Source organism: Aquarana catesbeiana, linkage group LG01 (genome assembly GCF_042186555.1).
Source record: "Aquarana catesbeiana isolate 2022-GZ linkage group LG01, ASM4218655v1, whole genome shotgun sequence".
NCBI lineage: Eukaryota > Metazoa > Chordata > Amphibia > Anura > Ranidae > Aquarana > Aquarana catesbeiana.
Window position 1 is genome coordinate 745,346,064 of NC_133324.1, and position 19,171 is coordinate 745,365,234.

The 19,171-nt window shown below is 44.5% G+C and overlaps 1 protein-coding gene across 3 annotated transcripts in view; it reads left to right on the forward strand.

The window, feature by feature from the left end:
* The window catches only part of LOC141112568 (uncharacterized), a 171,169-nt gene that overhangs the window by 12,643 nt on the left and 139,355 nt on the right, over positions 1-19,171 (forward strand). For all 3 annotated transcript variants that reach the window (XM_073605505.1, XM_073605523.1, XM_073605514.1), the window contains 2 exons: positions 10,817-11,102; positions 13,085-13,185. In XM_073605505.1, the coding sequence (XP_073461606.1) occupies positions 10,898-11,102; positions 13,085-13,185 (306 nt within the window). In that variant the 5' untranslated portion in view covers positions 10,817-10,897. The remainder of the gene's footprint in view (positions 1-10,816; positions 11,103-13,084; positions 13,186-19,171) is intronic.

The window sequence follows — 19,171 nt, forward strand, 5'->3', positions numbered from 1 at the left end:
CCTCCCTGTGTCCTGTGCATACCTCACTGTGTCTATAGCATACCTCCCTGTGTCTATAGCATACCTCCCTGTGTCCTGTGCATACCTCACTGTGTCTATTGCATACCTCCCTGTGTCCTGTGCATACCTCACTGTCTATAGCATACCTCCCTGTGTCTATAGCATACCTCCCTGTGTCCTGTGCATACCTCACTGTGTCTATTGCATACCTCCCTGTGTCCTGTGCATACCTCACTGTGTCCTGTGCATACCTCCCTGTGTCCTGTGCATACCTCACTGTGTCTATAGCATACCTCCTGTGTCCTGTGCATACCTCGCTGTGTTTATCGCATACCTCCCTGTGTCCTGTGCATGCCTCACTGTGTCTATAGCATACCTCCCTGTGTCCTGTGCATACCTCACTGTGTCTATAGCATACCTCACTGTGTCTATAGCATACCTCCCTGTGTCCTGTGCATACCTCGCTGTGTCTATAGCATACCTCCCTGTGTCCTGTGCATACCTCACTGTGTCTATAGCATACCTCCCTGTGTCTATAGCATACCTCCCTGTGTCCTGTGCATACCTCACTGTGTCTATAGCATACCTCACTGTGTCTATAGCATACCTCACTGTGTCTATAGCATACCTCCCTGTGTCCTGTGCATACCTCACTGTGTCTATAGCATACCTCCCTGTGTCCTGTGCATACCTCACTGTGTCTATAGCATACCTCCCTGTGTCCTGTCCATACCTCACTGTGTCTGTTGCATACCTCCCTGTGTCCTGTGCATACCTCACTGTGTCTATTGCATACCTCCCTGTGTCCTGTGCATACCTCACTGTGTCCTGTGCATACCTCCCTGTGTCCTGTGCATACCTCACTGTGTCTATAGCATACCTCCCTGTGTCCTGTGCATACCTCACTGTGTCTATAGCATACCTCCCTGTGTCCTGTCCATACCTCACTGTGTCTGTTGCATACCTCCCTGTGTCCTGTGCATACCTCTCTGTGTCTATAGCATACCTCCCTGTGTCCTGTGCATACCTCACTGTGTCCTGTGCATACCTCCCTGTGTCCTGTGCATACCTCACTGTGTCCTGTGCATACCTCACTGTGTCCTGTGCATACCTCCCTGTGTCCTGTGCATACCTCACTGTGTCCTGTGTATACCTCTCTGTGTCCTGTCTCTGTGTCCTGTGCATGCCTCCTGTGCCGATCTGCATCCTGTGTCCTGTGCATGCCTCCTGTGCCAATCTGCATCCCTCCTGTGCCGATCTGCAGCCTCCATGTGCCGCTCTTCATCCTCCGATCAGCGTGTCATAAAAACATACGGCAGCCATTCCAGTGTTCAAAAGCCGCGCCTCCTCCTCGTCTGTGATAGGCAGAACACTCAATTTCCCAGCAGTCAGTGTTCAGCCTATCACGGACATCCGCTAATCCTCATACCACGGACGAGGATCAGAGGATGTACGTGATAGGCTGAACACTGACTGCTGGGAAATTGAGTGTTCTGCCTATCACAGACGAGGAGGAGGCGCGGCTTTTGAACACTGGAATGGCTGCCGTATGTTTTTATGACACGCTGGCCACCGTCTGTCTGCATGACACGCTGATCATGTAGGCAGACGGCGGTGACTCGAGTACAAGCCGAGGGGGCACTTTCAGCCTAAAAAAAGGGCTGAAAATCTCGGCTTATACTCGAGTATATACGGTACTCATTTTTTTCAGGCAAACTATTATGAAGTTGACAGGTTCTGTTTACTGTATGGCACAGTTTACTGTGTGAGGGCAGCGAAATTGTTCTGAATGGTACTGCTGTGCTAAACATCATATTGGTGGTTTCTGGAGGAAATAAGCAAGCCTCTTGCACTGGGCTCCACAGAATTCTCTTGACTCAAATGTGGGCACGTTTCCTACCTCTGATCTTTGGTATAATTATTATTACAGGTACTTATATAGTGCTGTCAATTACTCTGCGCTTTACATATATATTTTACATTCACATCAGTCCCTGCCCTCAAGGAGCTTACAATCTAAGGTCCCTAATTCACATTCATACATACACAAATTGGGGCCAATTTAGACAGGAGCCAATTAATCAATAAGCTTGTCTTTGGAGTGTGGGAGAAAAATGGAGAACCTGGAGAAAACCCACGCAGGCACAGATGATTCCCTAGAATCATACTGAAAGAATTTAAGTTTATCTAAAGCTAGCTACATGGATCAAAATTTGGCCGGTTCAGTAGAAAATTTCAATTCATGTACAGTGGGGACGGAAAGTATTCGGACCCCCTTAAATTTTTCACTCTTTGTTTTATTGCAGCCATTTGCTAAAATCATTTAAGTTCATTTTTTTCCTCATTAACCAGTTGCCGACCACCTCACGCAGATATACTGCGGCAGAATGGCATGGGCAGGCAAAAAGACCAAAGCCGACCGCCTCGGGCACCGGGGGGGGTCCAATCGGACCCCCCGCCCGCGGGAAGGCAATCACGTACCAGGTACGTGATTGCGCACGTTTGTGCGCAATTTTAAAGTATGTCACGTTTGGTATCCATGTACTCGGCCTAAGATCATCTTTTTTATTTCATCAAACATTTGGGCAATATAGTGTGTTTTAGTGCATTAAAATTTTAAAAAAGTGTGTTTTTTCCCCAAAAAATGCTTTTGAAAAAATCGCTGCGCAAATACTGTGTGAAAAAAAAAATGAAACACCCACCATTTTAATCTGTAGGGCATTTGCTTTAAAAAATATATAATGTTTGGCGGTTCAAAGTAATTTTCTTGCAAAAAAAAATAATTTTTTCATGTAAACAAAAAGTGTCAGAAAGGGCTTCGTCTTCAAGTGGTTAGAAGAGTGGGTGATATGTGACATATGCTTCTAAATCTTGTGCATAAAATGCCAGGACAGTTCAAACCCCCAAAGTTGTCACTAAATGATATATTTCTCAAACATGCCATGGGAATATGTGAAATTACACCCCAAAATACATTCTGTTGCTTCTCCTGAGTACGGGGATACCACATGTGTGAGACTTTTTGGGAGCCTAGCCGCGTACGGGACCCCGAAAACCAAGCACCGCCTTCAGGCTTTCTAAGGGCGTAAATTTTTGATTTCACTCTTCACTGCCTATCACAGTTTCGGAGGCCATGGAATGCCCAGGTGGCACAAAACCCCCCCAAATGACCCCATTTTGGAAAGTAGACACCCCAAGCTATTTGCTGAGAGGTATAGTGAGTATTTTGCAGACCTCAGTTTTAGTCACAAAGTTTTGAAAATTGAAAAAAGAAAAAAAAAATTTTTTTTTCTTCTCTTTCTTCATTTTCAAAAACAAATGAGAGCTGCAAATACTCGGTTTTGAGCATGATCCCACCCCTCTGGTCTCTGGCTTGACCACACCACATTTCGTAGTCAGAGAATTTTGGGGGGAAGTCTTTGTCTTTGTCTTTTGTAAAAAGTGGGAGATTTGACTGAACCAAAAGGTTTCAGATAAGGGCATGTCTAGCGTTTTGGTGCAGTGTTCTAAAGTGAAGGGGCCAGCGGCTGTAAAAAATTGTCCTATCCTGTACAGGACTTTATCGACCCACCGCTTGAAGGCCAAAACATTTTTCCCCGGAGGGAAGTCTAGGTTGTTAAATATATGAGTGAGGGGTTTGTATGCCGAAACTAAAGCCTTGGACGAACGTAATGAATCCCATAGAGCAAAAGAGTGAGAGAGGGTCGGGGCTAGAAAAGATGGTCTCTTTCTTGGGGGCATCCATAGGAGGAAGTCTAGCGTGAAATTAGGAACTGCCTGTTTTTCTATTGCAACCCAATCAGGTTTTTCAAAGTTAAAATATACTGTTGACATTTGGGCCAGTCTGGCAGCTTGGAAGTACTTGAAAAGGTGGGGTAAGCCCAGCCCTCCTTTTTTCCTATGAAGGTAAAGGGTTTTTTGGGGAATTCTGTATCCTGCCCTACCCCAGATGAACTTTAGAAGTTTGCTTTGGAAAGATCTAATATGGTCCTTCCGGAGAGGGATGGGCAAGGCACGAAACAGATATAGCAATCTGGGAAGTAATGTCATTTTGACTGAGTTTACCCCCCCCCAACCAAGAGATATTGCTACAAGACCAAGAATTTAGGTCTTTTTCAAGCTTACTGTACATGGGGGGGTAGTTATGGGCATACAGTTTCAGTTTTGGCTGTTAAATTAAATTAATTAATAAGTATTTGATGGAGGAGTCGCTCCATTTGAAGGGAAAATTTTGTCGTAAGAGATTAACAGTCTCGGGTGATAGTGAGATATTGAGAGCTTGTGATTTTGAGTAATTAACTTCTAAACCGGATAGTTTAGCGTAGGCGTCTAGGGTTTTGCATAGATTGGGAAGGGAGGTTACTGGGGAGGTGAGAAAGAGCAGGACGTCGTCCGCATATAATCCACATTTGTGTGTTTTGGTGCCGCAGGTCACTCCCCGGATGTTTGGGTTATGACGAATTGCAATAGCAAGCGTTTCAATGGCCATCGCAAATATAATTGGTGAAAGTGGACATCCTTGCCTAGTCCCTTTTTTAATTGTGATGGGTTTTGAGTAGTATCCTTGCAGGCGGATACTGGCACTGGGGTTAGAATAGAGGGCCTGCATCAGTCCGATAAATCTTTGTCCAAAGCCCCATTGCTCTAACATGGTAAAGATATATGGCCAAGAGACAGAGTCGAAGGCCTTTTGTAGGTCCAACAACAGGAGCATACCAGACTGTTTCGGACTTCCTTCCCAATTAGTTTGAAGGATGGAAATCAAGTCTATGGCCCTCCTTATTTGGTCTGGGCCTTGTCTGCCCGGGATGAAACCCACTTGTTCCTTATTGATATATGTATTGATGAAGAAAGCCATGCGATTAGCAAGAATCTTCGTCAGAATTTTGAGGTCACAATTTATAAGTGATATAGGGCGATAGTTTCCAACATCTTCCGGATTCTTATCTGGTTTAGGGATCACTGCAATGTATGCAGTATTAAGTTGTGGATCAAGTGGGTTCCCCCGTGTTTTAAAGTTGAAGAAGTGTGTTAGATGTGTGGCTAAGGTGTTGGGAAAGGTTTTGTAATAAATGTTGGACAGGCCGTCCGGGCCAGGGGCTGAGCCGTTTTTTAGTGATTTTATTACACCAAGAACCTCTCCCTCTGTGAAGGGGGCTTCAAGGCTGTCTCTATGTTCCGCAAAAAGCAAAGGAAGAGAGAGACCGCCCAGAAAGGCATCTAGAGTGATAACCTGCGAAGGAGATTTTGGCGAGTAAAGCTCATTATAGGAAGCCTGAAAGGACTCTAAGATTTTGGAGGGATCAGCCGTGGTACCCTGATCTGGAATCTTTATTTTTGGTATAGTGTGTGATTTGATTCGTGGAGTAAGTTTGGCGGCCAGCATAGAGCCCACCCTGTCCCCTTGGGTATAAAATTTGTGTTTGTTCCAGCGAATTTGTTTTTCCGCCTTAGCAGTGAGAGCCAGGTTGAGCTCCAGTCTGGCCTTGTCTAACTGAGACATCGAAGAGGGAGAGGGGTTGGCTTTGTGAAGTATCTGCAGTTTGGAGAATTCAGATTCTAGGAACTTAATGTCGCTCTCTCTTTCCCTCTTGTGTTGAGAAGCTAGTCTGATTAGCTCCCCTCTAATGAAGGCTTTATGGATTGCCCATAATACTTCGGGTGATGTGCCCTCAGTTTTGTTTAGGAGGAAATATTCTTTTAAGGATTTGTTCAGCATAGTGACGTGGATTGGGTCTGTGAGAATGGATTTGTTTAGTCTCTATTGTCCCCTACCTGATCTGCGGTTGTGTGCGAGTATGTCCATGACAACCAATGAGTGATCTGACAAAACAGCGTCTTTGATATGGGACTTTATGATCAATGGGACGGATTGTGTTTGAATGAGGAGGTGATCAATCCTAGCATAGGAGTTATGTGGGTGGGAGAAGTGGGTATAGTCCCTCTTAGTGGGGTTCAGTTCCCGCCAGGCATCCGCTAGCCCATGGGCATGAATGAGTCTAGCTATTTTGAGACTTTGTTTAGTAGGGCGGGTAAGACGCTCTGCTGGAGGCTTGGATTTGTCCAGCCCTTGGTCAAAGGTGGTGTTTGAGTCACCACCAAAAATCACTGTACCTTCTAGTGCCGGGGAGAGGACGCTCAGAAGGTTCTGAAAAAAATGAGCTTGGCCCTTGTTAGGGGTGTAGTAGGAAACTAGGGAGTAGATCTGTCCGCCTATTTCACCCTTAACTAAAAGAAACCTCCCGTTTGGGTCTTTAATGTCTGCAATCCAGCTAAAGTTGCAAGTTTTGGCAAAAGCTATGGCTACCCCCTTAGACTTATTTTCTGCACTGGCCAGATAAAAATTTGGATAATGGGAGTGGAGGAACTTAGGACAATATTTAGCCGGGAAATGAGTTTCCTGCATTAGAACGATATCCAATTTAGAAGATTTATAGAAGTTAAAAATTTTCCGTCTTTTGACGGGGGAATTTAGTCCCTGAACATTGTGGGTGACAACCCTTAAAGTGTCTGGTGAGAGATCAGCCATGAGACCAGAGAAAGTGAGTGCTGCAGAATCCTCCGTCACTTACCATTTCCGCGACCATCAGGAGCCACGCTGTTAGTAGATGCGGTGCCTTGTCCACGCTAGAAGCCCCCGGTCGAGGGGATAAACCTCTGTAGTGGACTGAAATGAGAAAGACCTTTGAGTGATCTTCTGTGTATTGGGGAAGGAAGGGAGGATAGAGGAAAGACAAGAAAAAGAAAGAGAAGAGAAGATAAGAAAGAAACGGGAGAGTTCCCTCCCCCCCGTGGGACCGTGGAGCCCAGGGAGGAGGGAGAACCACTCCCATCGTCTCACCATAACATGTGAGAAAAATCAAAATCAATAATCCAACCATAGTTGGACTTCCTATCCCCCAGTACCCCGTGGGAGACTAAGGGATAGGTGGAGGCACATGCATTCCGCCCCAAATCAGGGCGCCCTATGACCTGTATTGGATGTTAAAGTGACGCTAAAGTCAAGGCAGCAAAAACAGGTTATAATAATTGAAACAAAAAATGTGAGTTTTCCGAACCCTAACTGTACCCATCTTGAGCTCTCCGTTATCCAATTCTCTACAGTGCAGAGAGTGGAGGTGGAGCAGTGGGGAACCGAGCTTGAACATTAGAATAATCATCCAAACAGAAAAATGGAAGAAAAATTTTCAAGCTAGGAAAATTTGAAAATTTTCTATTGTCCACTGCCAGAGGAGGCACATCAGCGGGTGAAAAAGTACTCCCAAGAAGTGGGATAGAGTCAGATCTTCTATCAGGAAATCAGTCAATAGCGATAGAAGTTGACATCCGGAGATACATAAAGTGAAGAGGTCGTGTGGTCATGGTGGGCCATGGTGGGAGGATCTTCTGGACTTATTCTTGGACCACAGAGGGTTTGGGGAGCCAGCCGGAGGGGGACGTTTGTTGGAGCCAGAGGAGGGGGGGGATGCTTCCGTATCCATTTCTTGCGAGATTATCTTCAGGTTGAGCAGTAGCTTCTCTCCCGTTATAAAGTTGGAGAAGGAGTGGTTCTGTCCCTTGTGAGTAAATTTGACCGCAAATGGAAAGGCCTATTTGTACTTGATTTCCTTCTGAGCCATTGCAGATAGCAGGGGTTTCAGCATTCTTCTGCACTGTATGGTGGAGCATAAATGGAAGCCATCGGGCCTGCCGGGGAGAAGGCCTGCTCTCCAAACGTGCGGCTGAGAAGGAACTCTGTGGAGGCCGGCGAGGGGGTCTCAACCTGCCCTCCTGCATTGTGTGGGCCGGGGGTGATGTGGAGAAGGGCTGGAGACAGCACTTGCCTGTGTTCCAGGATGCTTCTTTAGATGAAGCATGGTGTTGTGCAGCAGCAGCGGGCGCTGCGGCAATCTTGATACACCCAGCACGGGCGGAGGCAGCAAATTCTCCTGACCCCGGATCCCAGCATATGGGGTTGTTCTCCGGTGCTTGGGGGTTCTTTTGAGCCGTTTTTAGGGCTGTCAAGCGGGTCGGAAAGGCTCGCTGGGCGCGTCTGAGATGGTGAGGTGCGGAGCTCCAGGCTCAGGCGGCCATCTCGGAACTCTTGCGCATGCGCACTCCGTGCAGCAGAAATTTTTTGTAACCTTGGCCAGATCTGTACCTTGCCACAATTCTGTCTCTGAGCTCTTCAGGCAGTTCCTTTGACCTCATGATTCTCATTTGCTCTGACATGCACTGTGAGTTTTAAGGTCTTATATAGACAGGTGTGTGGCTTTCCTAATCAAGTCCAATCAGTATAATCAAACACAGTTGGACTCAAATGAAGATGTAGAACCATCTCAAGGATGATCAGAAGAAATGGACAGCACCTGAGTTAAATATATGAGTGTCACAGCAAAGGGTCTGAATACTTAGCACCATGTGATATTTCAGTTTTTCTTTTTTAATAAATCTGCAAAAATGTCAACAATTCTGTGTTTTTTCTGTCAATATGGGGTGCTGTGTGTACATTAATGAGGAAAAAAATGAACTTAAATGATTTTAGCAAATGGCTGCAATATAACAAAGAGTGAAAAATGTAAGGGGGTCTGAATACTTTCCGTCCTCACTGTATGGGCAGGCTGGTTGTACAAAAGTCGATCTACCAACCAGCTTGTTGTGATTTTCCATAAGGATCAGTGCTGCCACCTTGATCAGTGTATTCTGACTGCAGGGAAGTCTCCCTGCTGTCAGATTACAATGACTCAGTGGGAGTGATTCAACCATCCACATCAAGTATGTGGAACAAAAAAATGTTTTCCTTTTTTTAAATTTTTTTATTTTACTATGTGTTGCTTACCTTGCCCTGTGTGCTGTCCTTTACTTTTACATTAGTGGAAGATCTCTCCTACCTTCAGATTCAGGCGTAAAGCATTTCTCTGTACAGGCTGAGCTCCAGTGACACAAACCCTTTAACTGTAGCCTGGTTGTCACTATTGGATGCTCAGCCCCACTACAGATTACATTTGAGTGTGTCTCAGTGTATGTCAGCATCATACCCCGCTCTACATATTGTGCTTATTGTGGGATGTCTAGTGCAGTGGTTCGTGGCCTCTCCCCTCTTGGGCCTCAAGCCAGCTGCAGATCACGTAACCTACCCACCAACCTACTATAGTGCCCCTAACCTCCCATAATTGCCCACAGTGAACCTCCCCCCCCCCTCCCCCCAGTGCCACCAGGCCCCTTTAGAGCTCTTATCCCGCACAGTGCCATCCAGCCTTCTAAAGTGCTGCCAAGCCCCCTAGCCTGCTGCAGAGCTTCCAAACCCCCGTAATGCACCCAAATCTTACAGTGTCACAGAGTGCATTCCAACCTCCCACAGTGCCCCCTATTCCCTAAAGTGCACTTTAGCCTCCCACAGTGCCCCTGCAAAGCCTCCAACCACTTAGTAAGACCCCAGCCCCCTCCAGAAAAAGATTACCCCACAGTTGCCACCAGCCCCCTCCAGAAATATGCATTTCAGTATATTTTTTGCATTCCTATACATTAATTGTGTGAGTATAAACTTTTTGTATTTTATTGCTGGGGTATGGAAGCATTTGGAAGGATTTACCAGGCCTTGCTCTCAATAAGGGTGAGAACCATTTGTCTAGTGCAGTGGTTCTCAACCTGGGGTCTGCACCCCCTCAGGGGTGGAATAACGATCTGACAGGGGTCACCAAATCCTGGGCTGTTCCTGAAGCCCGCACCGCTCTCCCAGTCTTTTCGCAGCCGCCCATTCAGTTCACGGCATGGCTGGGGGGCAGAGATTAGAGGTCAGCTGACTGTTGAGGAATGTGAAGTGGGAGGGGCTGGAGGAGGCCCTATCCCCTGATTTCGGCATAGGTGTCACTGCTGCGAGACACCACAAAGTCAGAGACACAGTGAGTAACACTACCTGTGATTATAGTTTCCATTAAATGTCCGCACTACATTTCTCGGATCAGCAGATGACCTTGATCAAGAGCACCTAAGTTGGCTGATCAGAACTCCCCCCAGCAATGCCACTGATCCCAACTCCCCGCCAGCACTGCCACTCATCCCATTCCCCCCACCAAGGAGTAAGAGAAGGAATAAAAATAGAGAATACATGGAAGGGAGAGGAAAAGGGGGGAGGAACAAAGAAAAAAGGGAGAGAAGGAATAAGAGAAAGAACAAGAAAGACAGCTAGAGAGAGGGATGGGGGAAAAAAATCCAGGAAACTAGAGAGAGATAAAAGGCAAAGTGGTACATCCTAAAATTTACCATAAGGGTTTTTTTTTATACTTTACGAGTGGAAGGGACACAGGGAGTGCTAAATGTCCATGGGTTAGGGGTGCAATTTACTTGTCTTGGCTTGGGTGCTGAAAACCCACGCTACGAAAAAAAAATTTCTGTTAGGGGTCCCCACAACTTTGGAAATGTTATCAAGGGGTCACAGCACTGGGAAGGTTGAGAACCACTGGTCTAGTGTATCCTTCACAGTGTGAAGATTGAGAGGGGGGGCAGTAGGCTTGCCCTTCCAAAGAAATTGCCCGCAATTCTGGCATGAGCAAATGTGAAATTGCGCAAAGGTCAGTAGGAATTGTAGTTTTAAGCCACAGAGTCACATGTCTGATTTCAAACATGCAGCCCCAGCTAGAGCACAGGTGCACAAATTTGGAAGTGAAGGATTTCACATAGATGGAGGTGAGAAGGCATAACAGGAAAATTCCCATTTGTAAATGGATTTGTGATTTGATTAATGAGCAGTTCGAATGCAGAAGGGATTATATGCAGCATTACTTTATTTGTAAGGAGATTTAAGTTCCACTTTAACAACCCATTTTCTGTTTTTCAGGGATCATAGCAGCAACCCAAGATACCTGAGAGAAAACGGATACGTCACTGCAACTGACTTTTTAAGTGCCAAGCCTCAGACATGGGGTGGACAGTTTTTCTTCTAGGAAGAAGATGTATACAAACCCAGCGACCTGAAGCCAGGCTACTTAAAAGTACATTATGTTTCACTTGTATGAGGCAAATTTCATCAAGTTCTGTGCTACAAGACTGCCCGCCTTCTCCGAAACGGGCCTCAGTGAGGATTGCATGTGCTTCTGGATTCTGGGGGGATACTGCAGCTTCAGGTAATGGTTCACTCAGCTGTGTCAGACTTGATCCTGGTTGATGTATGTTGTACCCAGAGGAGTGACAGATGATTTCTGTAATTCAACCAAACTCTGTATGTTTATTTTACATTTTATTTTGAATATTATTATTATATTATTATTATTATACAGGATTTATATAGCACCAACAGTTTGCGCAGTGCTTAACAAAATGAAGGCAGACATTACAGTTACATTACAATTTGGTACAAGAGGAATCAGAGGGCCCTGCTCATTAGAGCTTACAATCTGAAAGGGAGGGTCAATTGATAGAGTAGGGAAGGGATAGACCCTCTGTCAGGTTTTATTTATGTATCACCACAACAAAGACTTCTCACCATTTAGAGCCTCGAATACATGGGAAGTAAGAGAAGGTATCCCCAAAAAAGGGGGTTACCTCTGTTAACAGTTGTTGTCAAAGCAGCTGTAACCTCTGTGCCAAAAGCTAGAATAAAATGTTTAAGCTGAAGCCTTACTTGAGGTTTTTTTTTTTTTGCAAGTTTGCAGTTTTAAGTAACATGTACATTTCATTTTAAACACACAAAGAGCCATAGTACTTAATTACTTTTTTAGAGCCTGCTGTACGTCTGTATAGGTCACTAATTTTGGGACATGCCTTCCCTATGTGGCATTTATAGTCTATTGATGTCACTGGAGAAAGGTGGTTCTAAAGTTCTGAGCACCAGTCTGTGTTAATAACAGCCATGTAATCACTAGGAAAATTGGCCACACTGCAAAAAGAAATATTGAAAATCAACTAAATCCTGTTTAGTGTAGACTAGTTGTCATACAGACAGCTAATTCTCTAAAACTTGAGAACTCCTTTGTTAGGAAAGTAAGAAAAAAAACAGTTAACAATATTAATATAATAATAATATAGCTGGGCTAAAGAGTCCTGTATATTATATTCTCCAATCACTAAGGTGCTGCAACTCCCATAATATTCCACTGGGTGGTGGACATATACCTAATAGAGAAAACAAAACAAGAGAGCGCACATCCGCCCTAGTGTAATACCGTTTATTCAGACAGAAATAAAACTTGCAGCTAATGCACTCATATTTAAAGCGGAGTTCCAAGCTAAAATGAAAGTAGCTCTAAAACAATCGAGCACCCACCCAACCCCCCTCCCTCCCATTCAGAAAGTGCCGCACGACTTGCGCATGCACAGTAGGAAACCGGCTGTGAAGCCAGAAGGCTTCACTGCGGGTTTCCCTTAGTTGCAATGCCTGCGCCTGCACCCAAGCCGATGGACGAATCAGCTTCAGGGAGACGACATTGCGGGATTCCTCGACAAGTAAGTGTCCTTATTTTAAAAGTCAGCAGCTACATTATTTGCAGCTGCAGACTTTTACATTTTTTGTTTAAAGGCTGGAACTCCGCTTTAAAAGGTGATGAAATACCGTGTTTATAAGTGAATCCTCCTCTCCTGGACCATCTCTGTAAGATGTAAGGGAAATCTGTAACCCAAGAGACCCGATGACTGTGGTAAACTGGCAGGACACAGCTCCGGTGTTCCCACTCTACTGCGCATGCACCCGGACCAGCCAGCACCGTGCGGTGATGAAAGCAGACCGTAATACAGGGAGAGGTAGACGCTAGACATCTGCGCGCTGGGGTTGCTATGACAACGCGTTTCGGAGATGGGCCTCCTTTATCAAGTCACAGCCAGAAAGATTACAGAAGAGTATCCCTAACACTCCTTTACATTTACACAATATCTGATATTGTTTGATAAAGTTAGTGTACAGAGGACCTGTAAATCTTGCAGTCATCTTTCTTCTCTTTTTCATTTTCATCTAACATAGCTGACTGTTTTACACGTTGAACTTTATTGACTGCTGTTCATTGAAAGGGATGGTGGCAATAACACAATGCATATACTGTAAATCTGAACAAAGAGCAAAGTGTGTTTCTTTTCCATGAAATTAGCAAAAATATGTGTTTTTATTGTCTTTCAGTTCCACAACTTGTTTATGGAGGAAAATTAGATTTCTTGGTATTTGACTACCTCTCTGAAATCACTATGTCTTTACTGGCTGCTGCAAAAGCCAAGTCACCTGTAAGTAAACCCATAGTTCTGATTCTGTAATCATTAATCATTTTCCATCTTCTGAACTTTTATCATACTAGTATTTTATCCAGCCCAACAATCTTTCGATAAAATAATGTTCTAATTTGTTTGGGAGTAAGGTGGAAATTCTAGTCATTGCTGGTTTGAGATAGGCATAAGGAAACATCTCTTATACCAGGTTCAGATCATTCCCTTACCTATGTAGAAAATTCCCTTGCCTATGTAGAAAAGGGAGTCAGCCTCTGTTACATCCATCCATTAGCCATCTTCATGAGAGGAGGGTTTTCTCAGCTTTCCAGAAGCACAAGTGAAGAAGAGTAGCTGTCACATGACCCATTGCTTTTAGTGAGACATCTTTCCACATGTAGCGTGGTTAGTAAACTTCAGTGGAGTTGTAGATCCCATCACATCACATAGAACATTTACTAATTGTTTTTCAGGAAACAGCAGCTTCCACGCGCAAGCAAACAAGGTATAAACATGTGCTATGGGCCAGCATGCCACTAATTTGGATAAAGTACAAAATATTCTATGGTCAAAGCCACGTTTAACAATATCCTGCTGTATCCAGTTACAGGTCAGGAGCTCTGAATCCATGCAGTATCTATGCAGAATTGCGGCAAAGTTTCTTAATCTGTAGTTTTTATGCAGGATTGATGCATAGGTTCTGAATCTTTTTGTCGCATACACACGGGCGGACTTTTCGATGGACTAGGTCCGGTGGACTTTTCAACGGACTTTTGAATGAACGGACTTGCCTACACACGATCAACCAAAGTCCGACGGATTCGTACGTGATGAGGTATGACCGGACTAAAATAAGGAAGTTCACAGCCAGTAGCCAATAGCTGCCCTAGCGTCGGTTTTTGTCCATCGGACTAGCATACAGACGAGCGGACTTTTCGACCGGACTCGAGTCCGTCAGAAAGATTTGAAACATGTTTCATTTCTAGGTCTGTCGAACTTTTGGGGGAAAAAAGTCCACTGGAGCCCACACAGGATCGAATTATCCGACGGAGTCTGGTCCGCCGGACCAAGTCTGCCGTAAAGTCCGCTTGTGTGTACGCGGCAAAAAAAGTCAGCTGGAGCCCACACACGATCGAATTATCCGACGGAGTCCGGTCCGCCGGACCAAGTCTGCCGTAAAGTCCGCTCGTGTGCCGCGTACACACGAGCGGACTTTACAGCAGACTATGGCGCATACACACGAGCGGACTTTACGGCAGACTTGGTCCGGCGGACCGGACTCCGTCGGATAATTCGATCGTGTGTGGGCTCCAGCGGACTTTTTTTCCCCAAAAGTTCGACGGAACTAGAAATGAAACATGTTTCAAATCTTTCCGACGTACTCGAGTCTGATCGAAAAGTCCGCTCGTCTGTATGCTAGTCCGACGGACAAAAAACTACGCTAGGGCAGCTATTGGCTACTGGCTGTGAACTTCCTTATTTTAGTCCGGTCGTACGTCATCGTGTACGAATCTGTCGGACTTTGGTTGATCGTCCGTTCATTCGAAAGTTCGTCGGAAAGTCCGTCGTTAAGTCCGTCGAAAAGTCCACCGGACCTAGTTCATCGAAAAGTCCGCCCGTGTGTACGCGGCATTACAGTAGCTATATAAGATTTCCTGGAAAGGTTCCAAGTCTATGCAGTATCTATGTAGGATTACTGTAAAGGTTCTGAGTATGCAGCGTATTTATAGAATTGCAAAAGTTGCAGTATCTGTGCAAAAGTTCAACGTCTATGCAGTATCTAGTTAGAATTGCTGCAAAACTTCTGAGTCTATACAATATCTATATAAGATTGCTGAAGCATTTAAGTCTATGCAGTAGCTATATAAATTGTCTGGAATTTTCCTAAATCCCTGTTGTATCTATAGAGGACTACTTCAAATATTCTGAATCTTTGCCGTATCTATATAGGATTGCTGTAATGGTTCTGAATCTATGCAGTATGTATACAGGAATATAAAAAAAAATGCACTACTCAATAGTGACAAACAAGCTGCAAGCTCTAGGTAAAATACACACCTCAAAACTATCAAATTAAAAAAAGGAGCTGCGCTAACAATACTGAATAAGTGAAATAATGAAAACACTTAAAATACATATAAAATCATGGTACTGAACATAGTCCAATGAACAATATAAAAAATGACTTGATAGATGAAATAAGTGAAGAAATCTCAAATGACACCACAAGGCAAGCAGTATAAGCTTGCGGCTATCAACCCAGCCAGGGCCTTTATCCTGGAAATGTGGGAATGTCAGCTCACAGCAGAGTACTTGAATGTTGCAAAACAGGATATACACCAGGACCCAGCATACCTCGACACAATGCTTAGTTGAGAAGCTTTTTATGTAAGTGCAATTCTTTATTAAAACTATTAGTGCTTTACCTGATTTACACTATGGAGACCCTTTTTTATTTCTGGGTATACGTGTCTGATGTGTGCTTATGAACATTGGAGAGATCGAGGTATACTGGGTCCTGGTGAATCCTGTTTTGCAACATTCAAGTACTCTGCTGTGAGTGGACATTTCCACACTTTCAGGATAAAGGCCCTGGCTGGGTTGATACCCGGGACTGCTGTAAAGGTGCTGAATATATGCAGTATTGATATAGGATTGCTGTAACGGTCCTGAATCTATGCAGTTTCTATATAACATGGCTGAAAGGGGTCCTAATCTATGAAGTATGTATGCAGGATTTTTGCTAAGGTTCTAAGTCTATTCATAAACTAAGAGAAAAACCGCACTAAAGAAATTATTATATTCAAAGCTAGTAGCTGCACGAATAAAACACCAATATCTGTGTAAAGTAAATCAAAATAAAACAAAAAAACGTGCGCTCATAATCATGATGAAAATGATTGACCTCCCTTCTGGCGAGGTCTTGCGAGCAAGCAGACTTAGCCCTCTGCAGGGACTGTAGGCGGATGGTCTCCGGATCCACTGATGTGCCGTGCGTCTCCGACCTGGCATAAACCAATTCGTCCACCTGAGGAGGGGTGACAAGCCCAATTGGCCAATCCCAGTGGATTCCCCGCCGTGTCCGGACTCCTGGTGTTCGGCAGTGAGACGGTCAAAGGTACTTCTTCCCCATTGGGCAGTTTCAGCAGATGGCGCCCTTTCTGGAGAACTCGATCCCGCGACACTCACGGGCCGCCGCTCTATCTTCAAGTTCTATCTGAACCATAGAACTTGAAGATAGAGCGGTGGCCCGTGAGTGTCGCGGGATCGAGTCCTCCAGAAAGGGCGCCATCTGCTGAAACTGCCCAGTGGGGAAGAAGTACCTTTGACCGTCTCACTGCCGAACACCAGGAGTCTGGACACGGCGGGGAATCCACCGGGATTGGTCAATTGGGCTTGTCACCCCTCCTCAGGTGGACGAATTGGTTTATGCCAGGTCGGAGACGCACGGCACATCAGTGGATCCGGAGACCATCCGCTTACAGTCCCTGCAGAGGGCTAAGTCTGCTTGCTCGCAAGACCTCGCCAGAAGGGAGGTCCACCATTGAGGGTAAGGGTCCACCTTTTAATATTATTGGATTCCATGGGAGTTTGTGTCTACATGCCCCCTTTATCTCCATTTATTGGTTTGGTGTCTGATCTGATGGATCGTGGATATCTCCCTATACCCTTATGAAGCAGCTATTCATCTATGGGACTTTTTTCTTTTATTAACCACTTTATGGACAACTCCTTTTCTGTCTCTCCTAAGTCTATTCAGCATATCTATAGGATTCCTGAAAAAATACTGAATGTATACAGTATCATTGTAGGATTTCTGCGGAAGCTCTGAGTCTATGCATTATCTATGTAGGATTGCTGCGGAAGTTCTGAGCAATAGGTTTCATTATTTACTTTAAAACATTGGTATGATTTACACACACTGTTTAATTTACATTGTTTCTTATATTTATGTATGGGGATGATGACACTATCATTATTTTAATAATAAAAAATCTACGTAACTTTTTCCTAATCAATATACAGCTGTCACATGACCCAGATCTTTCCCAGGTTGTCTGCAGGGAAACATAAGGAGGAGGAACTTCTAGTCCTCTGCTGCTGGTCAAGTGTTATACAAAAAAAAAAAACAGCCTTTGGAATACAGAGTAAAAATGTATCAATAAACTGTTTGGAATTGGCATACAAATATATATTTGAAATCAAATCTTTATTAATATTATGGAAAAAACATGATGTGGGCGGATTTCTGCCAGTCACAGGCTGTGTCACGCCCTCCAGCCTGTTTTTGAATAAGAGGGAGGTGATTCCTCCATTAATCTACATGTAATATCCCCCCCCCCATTGTGTTTAGCTAGTTAGTGGGCATGAGGGAGGGATTGGGCTGTCACCTACCACTGTGTATACCCCCACATGTGTGACTATATAGTCATATGGGCTGCTCAGATGTGATAGAGAATAAATGCTCAGCATAGAAACTCACTGAAAACTGAGCATATGTATAGTTACCGCCACAGTTGCAAAATCCCTAGCTGAATTGGGGACATGAACAGAAGGTGTAGATAGAGAGCAGCAGGATCAACCAGGTTTTTGTGCAGAATACAGAAAACGAGTTAGTATGAACAGCATGTAGTACACCATTTATTGATAGTTTTTTATGGTGTGGGTTTAGTGAAACTTTATTTTTATTTTTTTATTTTTTAAATTTAATCCAAGAGACAAGACCCACGGGGTCAACATAATGAAGATACAGAAGCAAAACGTATTACATGGGCATATGTGGTGCTACACCTCATAACAGTTTGTAATATTACAGGAGAGGAGAGATTAATGATGTAGATTCAATTGATTTCCTGATTGTATAGTAGGTCAAATCTTCTTGATATATAGTTCTACTAGGCATAATGTGCACTCCCTTACCCTATGAGAGCGTGTTTGTATGTGTGGTGAGAAAATACAGTGCTATTCTGTGAGCCTCGTCCCTTACAGTTGTCCTTTTATCTGAAGTACTTAGAGTAGAAAGAAATAGCATAGACAGTAGGTGGGGGGAAAGGATGTTTGGGGGTTGTTTGGGGGTTCTAAGTAATTTTCTAGCAAAAAAATACAGATTTTAACTTAAAAATAACAACGTAAGCAACAAGTGTCAAAAATAGGCTTGGTCCAGAAGTGGTTAGCCAATTCCCGTCCACCATATAACAGAATGACGTGCGCAAAGTGGTTAAGTTATCCTGACTGGATGTCATATGATGTCCAGCAGGATAAGCCATGCTCCTGCACCTGTGCAGCGCGGCGATCATTGGTGGGGTGTGTTAGTCTGACACACCGCATGACCGATCTCGGTAAAAAGCCTCTGATGTAAGCTCTTTGCCATGTGATCAGCTGTGTCCAATCACAGCTGATCACAGCGTAAACAGGAAGAGCTGTGTATCGGCTTTTCCTCCACTCGCGCTGACAGATCCGAGTAGAGGAGAGCTGATCGGCATCCCTAGCGCAGCCCCCTCAAGGGTGCCCACTAGGGATGCCCACCCAGGACCACCAGGGTTGCCAATGGGTGCCCATTAGAGGTGGCAATCAGTGCCCATCAGTAATGCCTGCAAGTGTCGCCTCATCAGTGCTGCCTATCAGAACCATCTATCAGTGCCCATCAGTGCCACCTATAAGTGCCCATCAGCGCGGCCTTTTAGTGCCTATCAGTGTCGCTTATCAGTGCCCATCAGTGCCGCCTATCAATGCCCATCAGTGCTGCATATCAGTGGCCATCAGTGCTGCATATTAGTACCTCATCATCAATGCCACCTCATCAGTGCCCATCAATGCAGACTCATCAGGGCCCATCAGTGAAGTGAAACTTACTTATTTACAAAATTTTATAACAGAAACAAAAAATTACTTTTTTTTTTTTTAAACTTTTTGGTATTTTTTTATTTGTTTAGCGAAAAATAAAAACCCCAGTGGTCATCAAATACCACCAAAAGAAAGCTCTATTTGTGGGAACAAAATGATAAAA